Below are 12,435 nucleotides of genomic sequence, written 5' to 3' on the forward strand. Positions count from 1 at the left end.
TGTAGATTTTTTGGTGATGGCCATTCTGACTGGTTGGTGTGAGGTGATACCTCATTGTAGTTTTGATTTGCACTTCTCTAATGATTAGTGATGTTGAGCATCCTTTCATATGTTTGTTGGCAATCTGTATATCTTCTTTGGAGAAATGTCTGTTTAGGTCTTCTGCCCATTTTTGGATTGGGTTGTTTGTTTTTTTGATATTAAGCTGCATGAGCTGCTTGTATATTTTGGAGATTAATCCTTTGTCAGTTGCTTCATTTGCAAATATTTTCAACCATTCTGAGGGTTGTCTTTTTATCTTGTTTATGTTTTCCTTGGCTATGCAAAAGCTTTTAAGTTTTATTAGGTCCCATTTGTTTATTTGTGTTTTTATTTCCATTTCTCTAGGAGGTGGGTCAGAAAGGATCTTGCTGTGATTTATGTCATAGAGTGTTCTGCCTATGTTTTCCTCTAAGAGTTTGATAGTGTCTGGCCTTACATTCAGGTCTTTAATCCATTTTGAGTTTATTTTTGTGTATGGTGTTAGGGTATGTTCTAATTTCATTCTTTTACATGTAACTGTCCAATTTTCCCAGCACCACTTATTGAAGAGGCTGTCTTTTCTCCACTGTATATTCTTGCCTCCTTTATCAAAGGTGAGGTGACCATATATGCGTGGGTTTCTCTCTGGGCTTTCTATCCTGTTCCATTGATCTATATTTCTGTTTTTATGCCAGTACCATACTGTCTTGATTACTGTAGCTTTGTAGTATCGTCTGAAGTCAGGGAGCCTGATTCCTCCAGCCCCATTTTTCTTTCTCAAGATTGCTTTGGCTATTCGGGGTCTTTTGTGTTTCCGTACAAATTGTGAAGTTTTTTGTTCTAGTTCTGTGAAAAATGCCAGTGGTAGTTTGATAGGGATTGCATTGAATCTGTAGATTGCTTTGGGTAATATAGTCATTTTCACAGTGTTGATTCTTCCAATCCAAGAACATGGTATATCTCTCCATCTGTTTGTATCATCTTTAATTTCTTTCATCAGTGTCTTATAGTCTTCTGCATGCAGATCTTTTGTCTCCTTAGGTAGGTTTATTACCAGGTATTTTATTCTTTTTGTTGCAGTGGTAAATGGGAGTGTTTCCATAATTTTTCTTCAGATTTTTCATCATTAGTGTATAGGAATGCAAGAGATTTCTGTGCATTAACTTTGTATCCTGGAAAAAAATAAATAAATAACTAAATAACACTTAACTTGCAACAACAACAAAAAATTTGTATGCTGCTACTTTACCAAATTCATTGATTAGCTCTAGTAGTTTTCTGGTAGCGTCTTTAGCATTCTCTGTGTATAGTGTCATGTCATCTGCCAACAGTGACAGCTTTACTTCTTCTTTTCTGATTTGGATTCCTTTTATTTCTTTTTCTTCTCTGATTACTGTGGCTAAAACTTCCAAAACTGTGTTGAATAACAGTGGTGAGAGTGGGCAGCCTTCTCTTGTTCCTGATCTTAGAGGAAATGGTTTCAGTTTTTCACCATTGAGAACGATGCTGGCTGTGGGTTTGTCATATCTGGCCTTTATTATGTTGAGGTAGGTTCCCTCTGTGCCTACTTTCTGGAGGGTTTTTATCATAAATGGGTGTTGAATTTTGTCAAAAGCTTTTTCTGCATCTATTGAGATGATCATATGGTTTTTCTCCTTCAATTTGTTAATATGGTTTATCACATTGATTTGCGTATATTAAACAATCCTTGCATTCCTGGGATAAACCCCACTTGATCATGGTGTATGATCCTTTTAATGTGCTGTTGTTTTCTGTTTGCTAGTATTTTGTTGAGGATTTTTGCATCTATGTTCATCAGTGATATTGGCCTGTAGTTTTCTTTCTTTGTGACATCTTTGTCTGGTTTTGGTAACAGGGTGATGGTGGCCTTGTAGAATGAGTTTGGGAGTGTTCCTGCCTCTGCTATTTTTTGGAAGAGTTTGAGAAGGATAGGTGTTAGCTCTTCTCTAAATGTTTGATGGAATTCGCCTGTGAAGCCATCTGGTCCTGGGCTTTTGTTTGTTGGAAGATTTTTAATCACAGTCTCAATTTCAGTGCTTGTGATTGGTCTGTTTATATTTTCTATTTCTTCCTGGTTCAGTCTCAGAAGGTTGTGCTTTTCTAAGAATTTGTCCATTTCTTCTAGGTTGTCCATTTTATTGGCATAGAGTTGCTTGTAGTAATCTCTCATGATCCTTTGTATTTCTGCAGTGTCAGTTGTTACTTCTCCTTTTTCATTTCCCATTCTATTGATTTGAGTCTTCTCCCTTTTTTTCTTGATGAGTCTGGCTAGTGGTTTATTAATTTTGTTTATCTTCTCAAAGAACCAGCTTTTAGTTTTATTGATCTTTGCTATCATATCCTTAATTTCTTTTTCATTTATTTCTGATCTGATCTTTATGGTTTCTTTCCTTCTGCTAACTTTGGGGTTTTTTTTGTTCTTCTTTCTCTAATTGCTTTAGATGGAAGGTTAGGTTGTTTATTTGATATTTTTCTTGTTTCTTGAGGGAGGATTGTATTGCTATAAACTTCCCTCTTAGGACTGCTTTTGCTGCATCCCATAGGTTTTGGGTTGTCGTGTTTTCGTTGTCATTTGTTTCTAGGTATTTTTTTATTTCCTCTTTGATTTCTTCAGTGATCTCTTTGTTATTTAGTAGTGTATTGTTTAGCTTCCATGTGTTTGTATTTTTTACAGATTTTTTCCTGTAATTGATATCTAGTCTCATAGCGTTGTGGTCGGAAAAGATACTTGATACGATTTCAATTTTCTTAAATTTAGCAAGGTTCTATTTGTGACCCAAGATGTGATCTATCCTGGAGAATGTTTCATGAGCACTTGAAAAGAAAGTGTAATCTGCTCTTTTTGGATGGAATGTCCTATAGATACCAGTTAAGTCCATCTTGTTTAATGTATTGTTTAAAGCTTGTGTTTCCTTATTTATTTTCATTTTGGATGATCTGTCCATTGGTGAAAGTGGGGTGTTAAAGTCCCCTGTTATGACTGTGTTACTGGCCAATTTCCTCTTTTATGGCTGTTAGCATTTGCCTTATGTATTGAGGTGCTCCTATGTTGGGTGCATAAATATTTACAATTGTTATATCTTCTTCTTGGATTGATCCCTTGATCATTCTGTAGTGTCCTTCTTTGTCTCTTGTAATAGTCTTTATTTTACAGTCTGTTTTGTCTGATATGAGACTTGCTACTCCTGCTTTCTTTTGATTTCCATTTGCATGGAATATGTTTTTCTATCCCCTCACTTTCAGTCTGTATGTGTCCCTAGGCCTGAAGTGGGTCTCTTGTAGACAGCATATATATGGGTCTTGTTTCTGTATCCATTCAGCCAGTCTCTGTCTGTTGGTGGGAGCATTTAATCTATTTACATTTAAAGTAGTTATCAATATGTATGTTCCTTTTACCATTTTCTTAATTGTTTTGGGTTTGTTATTGTAGGTCTTTTCCTTCTCTTGTGTTTCCTGCCTAGAGAAGTTCCTTTAGCATTTGTTGTAAAGCTGGTTTGGTGATGCTGAATTCTCTTAGCTTTTGCTCATCTGTAAAGGTTTTTTTTTTTTTATTAACATCTTTATTGGAGTATAATTGCTTTACAATGGTGTGTTAGTTTCTGCTTTATAACAAAGTGAATCAATTTTACATATACATATGTTCCCATATCTCTTCCCTCTTCTGTCTCCCTCCCTCCCACCCTCCATAGTGCCCCCCTCTAGGTGGTCACAAACCACCGAGCTGATCTCCCTGTGCCATGAGGCTGATTTCTCCGTCAAATCTGAATGAGATCCTTGCTGGGTAGAGTAATCTTGGTTGTAGATTTTTCCCTTTCATCACTTTAAATATGTCCTGCCGCTTGCTCTGGCTTGCAGAGTTTCTCCTGGAAGATCTGCTGTTAACCTCATGGGGATTCCCTTGTATGTTAATTATTGCTTTTCCCTTGCTGCTTTTAATATTTTTTCTTTGTATTTAATTTTTGATAGTTTGATTAATATGTGTCTTCGAGTGTTTCTCCTTTCATTTATCCTGTATGGGACTCTCTGTGCTTCCTGGACTTTACTGACTACTTCCTTTCCCATGTTGGGGAATTTTTCCACTATAATCTCTTCAAATATTTTCTCAGTCCCTTTCTTTTTCTCTTCTTCTTCTGGGACCCCTATAATTCGAATGTTGGTGCGTTTAATGTTGTCCCAGAGGTCTCTGAGACTGTCCTCAATTCTTTTCATTCTTTTTTCTTTATTCTGCTCTGCGGTAGTTATTTCCGCTATTTTATCTTCCAGGTCACTTATCTGTTCTTCTGCCTCAGTTATTCTGCTATTGATTCCTTCTAGAGAATTCTTAATTTCATTTATTGTGTTGTTCATCATTGTTTGTTTGCTCTTTAGTTCTTCTGGGTCCTTGTTAAACGTTTCTTGTATTTTCTCCATCCTATTTCCAAGATTTTGGATCATCTTTATTATCATTACTCTGAATTCTTTTTCAGGTAGACTGCCTGTTTCTTCTTCATTTGTTTGGTCGGGTGGATTTTTACCTTGCTGCTTCATCTGCTGTGTGTTTCTCTGTCTTCTCATTTTGCTTAACTTACTGTGTTTGGGGTCTCCTTTTCACAGGCTGCAGCTTCATAGTTCCCATTGTTTTTGGTGTCTGCCCCCAGTGGCTAAGGTTGGTTCAGTGGGTTATGTAGGCTTCCTGGTGGAGGGGATTAGTGCCTGTGTTCTGGTGGATGAGGCTGGATCATGTCTTTCTGGTGGGCAGGACCACGTCAGGTGGTGTGTTTTGGGGTGTCTGTGACCTTATTATGAATTTAGGCAGCCTCTCTGCTAATGGGTGGGGTTTTGTTCCTGTCTTGCTAGTTGTTTGGCAGAGGGTGTCCAGCACTGTAGCTTGCTGGTTGTTGAATGGAGCTAGGTCTTAGCGTTGAGATGGAGATCTCTGGAAGCACTTTTGCCATTTGATATTACGTGGAGCTGGGAGGTCTCTGGTGGACCAGTGTCCTGAACTCGGCTCTCCCACCTCAGAGGCACAGGCCTGACACCCGGCCGGAGCACCAAGACCCTGTCAGCCACACGGCTCAGAAGAAAAGGGAGAAAAAGAAAAAGAAAGGAAAACAATAATAAAATAAAATAAAGTTGTTAAAATTTTTAAAAATTATTAAAAATAAAGAATTAAAAAGTCATAAAAAAAGAGAGAGCAACCAAACCAATAAACAAATCCACCAATGATAACAAGCGCTAAAAAGTATACTAAGAAAAAAAAAAAAAGGACAGACAGAACACTAGGACAAATGGTAAAAGCAAAGCTATACAGACAAAAATCACACAAAAGCATACACATGCACACTCACAAAAAGAGAAAAAGGATAAAAAAATATTTATCTTTTGGGAAGTCTGAGGTCTTCTGCCAGCATTTAGTAGGTGTTCTGTAGGATTTGTTCCATATGTAGATGTATTTCTGATGTATTTGGGGGGAGGAAGGTGATCTCCACGTCTTACTCCTCTGCCATTTTGAAGGTCCCAGAAAGTATTCTTAAAGCTTAGTTTGTCAAGTCTCAATAAGATAAGTCTTTAAAATAATTTAAAAGCCTTAGTTACCATGACTCTGCTTTTTGTTGGTAATCAAAATCTTTCATGTCATGTGTACTTGTTCCTATTCCATATGTGTGATTTATTCAAAAGGCTCCTTTGCAGAGGAAATCCAGAATCCAGCTGTTGATTAAGACTTACATAGTAGTATTATTTTTAAACATAAGCGTAAACTCACTGATCCAACATACCTCTGAAAAAGCTCTATTTCTCCATTTAACCAAGGGAGAAACTAAGGGATATGAAATAAAGTACTATCTTCAATGTGACAAATTGGGACCAAAATTAAAATTAGAGTTTGACTGCTTCACTGAGTTAAGGACCTTTTGATTGTATTGTTATTTTGAATTGCTACCTTTTTTCTTTAAAAATATTTTTCTTTACACATCCTTATCCTTCTCATTTGTTCTTCATGCATGTGAAATGTATCCTAATAAAATGAGTATTTTCAACTTCAGCTTTTTGTTTCACTTTTAACATCATGGGGTTTTACTTTCCCCTTAAAATTTTTTCCATTTTTATATATAGTACATTGAGAGAAACATCAGGTTTTAATCATATCATATAGTGGTATAAAAATGTTTTAACTTGTTAATCATACTTACTTGTCATGTCACACATGATATCTTCATTTGCAGGTTTTGAAGTAGTCATTATTGCTGATATGATGATCATAGAAGTGAGAAGGAATTTTCCTGTCCTCATAGTTTTAACAGATGTTAATACAATTTTATTTTAAATATAATATAGATTTTGAATTTACACGATGCATTTATTGTTTTACTTATAATTTTTTAAATAAATTATTGGAGTGTTTTATTAGAATGGTAGTAAATGTGATCCATTTTATTTGGACCTGTTCATTTTGACTTTGCATTGTTTTCCCTTTGCTTTTTAATGTAATTACTATATTCTTTTACTTTTGTATGCTACCTTACTTGTGTCCTTTTTGGAATCAATAAAGTAAACACCTCTCAAACCTATTGAGTTTATACCCAAAGGGCATAATATCTAGCTTGAAGTAGTGATGAAATAAGAAATAATTTACTTTGTAATTTTTCTGAGATATGGTCATGGAGTTCTTTCAATCTCTACAGGACCTCCCCTCCCCCACTGTATACACACACTTCTGCTTCTTGAGTTGGAGAGAGGGCCTTTTAATATTTACCATTTAATAGGAGTGAAAGCTTAGGTATAATTTAATTCCTAAAACTATAATACATGTTCAATTATTGTTAGTTTTTTTGTTTTATTTTGTTTAGAGGGAACCCTTAAAGAATATGATCTAGTAGGAGGAGGAGGAGTCCTAGGTTCCATGGTTTTCTCTGTGAGTGTGTCATCTTAGGTTACTTTATCTCTGTTAATTTTAACTAACTTGTATATGAATTGGAGATACACCTTTTTAGCCTTTGCCAAAGTTTGGACCAAATTACATTTTTTGGGCGGTTCCTTTCAGCTCTAAGATTTATGATTTTGTGACTCTCTCATGGGTTGCATCAAGTGAAAGGTTAATTTGAGGGAGAGTGTGACATCCTTGAAGATGTACTTCTTGGGGGATAAAACTCTTCTTCTAACCTCTGCAGTATGACTGAAAACCTTCTCTTAATGAGTGTTGGTAGTGTGACCCGACTGTAATCCAAGCTGCTATGGAGCTTTCCTTTTCACCCCTGGAAGCACCGAGCCTTAGATATTTTTTTCAAATTTAAGGTAATGAGGAGGTCTTAATAAGCTGTTTTGCTTTGTTCAAATAATGCATCTGTTCTCCTTATTGAGGTGAACATTTCTTATTGGATTGATTCTATTTTTAAAAGCACCATTTGAAAATGAATTGAGTTTAAAGGCCACACATATGCCTTACTTTGTAGAGAGAAGGAATAGAGTGTATATATGACAGAATTGGCATAAATCAAATTATTTTTCCCTTGATATCAGTAATAAAATTAGAATTATGTTCCCATACAAGAATTTTCTAATAACTTGACTGTATATTTTGGGTATATATATTAGGTATTGCATATATATGTAGAGAGAGGTATATAAAGAGAGTATAAATTGTCATGTAGATATTAAGTCATTTTAAGATAACTTCAAAGTAAATATTGCTAAAAATATTTTGACCCTCAAATTCAACAAAATTTATGTTTGAGTCATGTCATTTAAGAAACATTTGTCTTATCATTGTGCATTTAATTCACTATTCCATCCCCTATTTGGAAATTAATCTTTTTGAATTTTCATACTCATTTAGCTCCATACTACCAGCATGTTTCCATAGTCATGCAGATTTGTAATTCATAATCATTTAGTACATTATTGCTTAAAAATGTGATCTTCAGACCATACCTGGGAACTTGTTAGAAATGCAGAATCCTATGTCCTGCTTCAGACCTACTAAATCAAAAACCTCCTTTTAACAAGATTCCCAGGTGATTCTTATGCACGTTAAAGTTTGAGAAGCACTGATGTAGTACAGCTTACTTATAGCTCTTAAGCTGTGGAAATCATTCCTGGTTTGACTTCAGAACTGTGGTATCTGTTCCCTTAAACGGGATATAAATATTTGCTTGCTAATTAAAAGATCTTAAATTTTTTAGGGTGTGTTCAGGTGTAGGGGTATATGTTTTCATTGTTACCATAAGTTTCTACAACGTACATGCAAAATGTACCCTTACTCCATGTGTAATGAGACAGCTGAGATGCAAGTGAAAATTCCTCTGAGCTTTGCCATATGTGCAAATGAGAAATCCATGGTGTGCTATTGACTAATACATCAAGTTCAGTGAAAAGGGTGTAACCATCTGCAAGCTCTGTGGCAAATTTGACATGGTAGTCATAATAGCAGATTATACAATGGGAAGTTTAGTTCCCATTGAGTACTTTCTAGAAACCTGGTGTAGGGCCAACGTGGTTCTGAGGCTTTACTGATATAACAGAAGTTGAAGACATTATCTAGTTCTAGAGGCAGTTATATAATTAGCTAGTCCACTGCTTAACCATCAGCATTTCTTCCATAATTCTAGATTTGGCAAATGGAAATGTGTAGTGTGTAATAAATATCAGCTGCACTGTCCTACTACATCATTGCATACTGTTTTCTACTCTGAAATTATTTAATTTGGGTTACTTAAATACATATTTTCCCTGCTTTGTCAGTTCTGTGAGTTTGAAATTATGTAGATGTTTCTAATAATTGTTAATACTAAGTATAATTTATATTATCTGTGATAACTTTTTCTTTGTCTATTAGGTTGAACCACGTTGCCATTTTTGTAGATCAAAGGCATATCAGCAATTTCATATGGTTCAACTTAATGATAAAGAAAGTGTCGGTGCTCCTAGTCTCTCATTTTTGTTACACAGTCATGAGGAATGATCTTGTTGTAGCCTACTTTTGCTTTTGTTGTTTTTGTTTGTTTTCTTTTAAAAGAAAATATGCCTTTTAGGAAAACAACACCCTTACAAGAAATTAATGAATGTAAGAAACATGGGACTGATAAAAATTTAATGATGAATTAGTAGCTTTATAAGTATAGTGGGGTTTTTTTTCATTATCACACAGTATAAACATTACAAGATTTTCATTAATCTAAAACTTTTCCTCTATATGTGGTTGCAGTTCTCGTTTGGAAATCTTCTATTTCTTTTTCACGACAGATTTTTAAAAATATAAGCTTAAATTATTTTAGAAAAAAAAAGTAAAATGTATTGAACAAATCGGAAAAATTCAGTATAATTTTACAAGAACTAAAATGTAGTTACTAATATTTTTGTTATTGTTGCTGATACTTCACTGTTTAAATCTTTAGTAATTAAGCCAAACTAGTGTGATTATTAATTAATAATTAAAGACCAAGTGTTTTGGCCGTTTGCCAGCATTACCAAGGTGAAATAAAATGAGCCACACAATTATGAAAGGAAATAGATGCTATCTCTGGAGATGGTTTTATTAAGGACTACTAAGAAGATCATATTAAGAATGTATACTTAATTACATTAACTTCTTTGAATATATTCATATAGTTGAAGTCCCTCTTTATTAGCAATCCCAACAGCAGTAATGCAATTTGTTAAATTGTATAGTTAGCAACCAAAGCAAAGGTAAAATGATAGTTCTCCAGGGGTGCATTTATTCATCTGCTAGGGGACTGCTTGATGAAGCATTTCTTAAAGGTGATTCAGTAACCTGTGAAATCTAGGGTGAGTTTCCAGATCTTTGTCATTCTGGGCTGAAAGTTAAGAATGTTAAAAAAAAAAAAAAAAAAACCTGGATTATAAAGCAAACTGAAAGGTGGGGATGTGGGGTGAAAGCCTGAAGTTCATACATCATAACAAGTAAATATCTTTTAAAATATAAACTGCGGAGCTTTCTTTGCATTTTGCTGTTACAAAGACAAATAATTGTGAATTCAGTGTGTTAAAACAACTTCTGTTACCACATTTTGGGTGTTTTATATTATGTGTTATCAAGCTGTGTTTTTGTGTTTTATTTTAGCTTATTTGCACTAATCTTGATGAACTCAGGGAATTAATCACAAAAATCGAGAATGAACTCAAAGATCTGGAAAACAGTAGAAAAAAATCGGTAGGTGTTGATCCAAAAGTTCTATCTATTATTGTCAGCATTAAAATTTATTCCTGCTTTTTCCTAAAGCCTTTTTAAATCTTGTTGTCCTGAGTTACATAAAAATTTGCAATGAAAAATAGAAACATTGTTTCTTTTATTTCTCCTATGTGGTCTAGTTTTCATTTTTAATACACAAAAATGGTGCTGGGGCAAGTAAATTAATTTTGTTTGCCTGGTTTATATCAGGTATAGTTTTAGATATTTCCCAGTATACTGGTTGGTTGTTTTCTGACTGGTAGTTTTTTGGGTAGTGCTTACCTTATTATATATTATAATAATATAATTATTCTTAATTAATAATTATATGCTTTTAATGGAAGTTTATTGCTTAGTAACATAAAATTTCAATTAGCTCTGACATAAATAACGTATGTAAATTGTTTAATCTTGCCCCAGATGTTTTTGATACATGCTTAACAATATGTCTTTTTTAAGAACCTTTATCAGCTGAAGGTCTTTTTTTAACTTTCACTATACTAAATTCACAATTAATCTTTACCTTCACTTTTTACTGTTCTTGAGAGACTAGAGTGTAAGGGGCATTATTTTAATTCACTCAACACTTGGTAAAACAATTATGTTATTTATTAAATCAGTAATACCCATTTAACTGACATTTATAATTGTGTTATAGATTTGAAACACAATTACATACCAATAAATAAATGGAGAAGGCTTTAAGCATTGAAAAAAAATCAATCACCATTAAAAAAAAAATCCCTTTGTTTTATGCCTTAGGAACGTCATGAAACCACTTTTAGGTCTTTGCTCAGAACCTGTTAATCTAGAATCATGTATGATAATAAGGTTAGTGATACAGCAAGCTTCATTCATATCAGCAGATTTGTTAAAGTCATTTTATATGCTGTTCAGAAAGAACATATTGGTAGCATTCTGAAGGAAGGAAATTAAAGTACCATAAAAGTACAACCATCTATGAGGTCGTTTAATACAGAGGTAAAACAGCCTTAAACATTTTGGAAGTCACTAATATGATGCCCCTGACAGTATCGCTGTAATCTAAGAGATGGGATACTGTTCATACTGATAGCCATCAATTAAGAAGAAAACATGTTCAATACACATTGTGTACAATATATAATCTGAGAATGCAGAAAACTGTATATTTTACAATTATTTCCATTAAAAATGGTTTGAATCCTTATTAGACTGTGAGGGGTTTTTTGTTTTGTTTTGAGTATATCAGCAATCTCTTCATATGGAATGAACCCCAAGTGTTGTTTTAAAACTTATCTCTGTGATGTATTTCTCAAACTATATTAAAATATTTTTTCCTCAGCCAAAAGTGTTTTTTTAATATATTTTATATGTATGCTCATAAAGGACTGATTCTATTCTTTAATAGGAAAGAATAGTCTTTTAATCAGGGTTTTATTTATAGTTTTTTTGCAGAAGCCATTTAGTCCATACTTCATGACTCTAAACAGAATTCTGTTAAGTAAATTTGCTAATTGGTTTTTATCAGCTGCAGTTAGACAATAACGTATGCATTTTAATTTGTTCCCATATTATGAATTAGAGTTTTCTTCTTAATGGATAGTTTTAAGCATAATTGGCTTATATACTTACTTATAGTATGTATTGTAAGAGAAAAAGACTTTTGCAAGCATCCTTGAGTTTTTCTGTAAAGCCATCCACCTCACTTCCATTGGTGGTATGAGGTATAAACATATTGCCTTCCTTCACAGGAACAAGTACAAGAGTAAAAGAAAACATGAATTACAAATATTTGACTCTATAGTCCTTGGGGACATGTTTATCAGAAAATTTTAGGTTATGTATGGGTTTTAACTGATTAGATTTTATGTCTCTAAATTTTTAACTTGTCCATGACCCTTGATATTTGCATATTAGTTTTAAAATATGTTTTCTGCTCTTCAAGAAATAGAAATTCTTGGAACTGTACTTAGTGGGGATAATGTTATTGAGATTAACAGTATACAGGCTACTTTCCCCTTAAATTACCTGACTAAAAAACTGTTTTCATGAACAACTTATCTCAATCAATGAAATGGCCACACAGCATAAAGGAAATAATAGTAGAAGTTTGCATCTCAGTGCCATTCCTTATTTTTTTTACAAAAGCTGATACTGAGTGTGATAAATGTTAGTTGTAATAGTTCACTTTATTGAATTTTTATGTTAGTATTGGAGAATACCAGTTTATTTGTCTGTCATCATTT

The 12,435-nt window shown here is 33.8% G+C and overlaps 1 protein-coding gene across 3 annotated transcripts in view; it reads left to right on the forward strand.

Moving 5' to 3' along the window:
* Positions 1–12,435, forward strand: part of KIAA2026 (KIAA2026 ortholog) — a 104,156-nt gene that overhangs the window by 69,125 nt on the left and 22,596 nt on the right. For 2 of the 3 annotated variants that reach the window (XM_036855329.1, XM_036855327.1), the window contains one exon: positions 10,100–10,189. The exons of the other annotated variant lie outside the window; for it this stretch is intronic. In XM_036855329.1, the coding sequence (XP_036711224.1) occupies positions 10,100–10,189 (90 nt within the window). The remainder of the gene's footprint in view (positions 1–10,099; positions 10,190–12,435) is intronic. 3 annotated transcript variants of the gene reach the window in all.

The sequence above is a fragment of the Balaenoptera musculus genome, chromosome 6 (genome assembly GCF_009873245.2).
Source record: "Balaenoptera musculus isolate JJ_BM4_2016_0621 chromosome 6, mBalMus1.pri.v3, whole genome shotgun sequence".
NCBI lineage: Eukaryota > Metazoa > Chordata > Mammalia > Artiodactyla > Balaenopteridae > Balaenoptera > Balaenoptera musculus.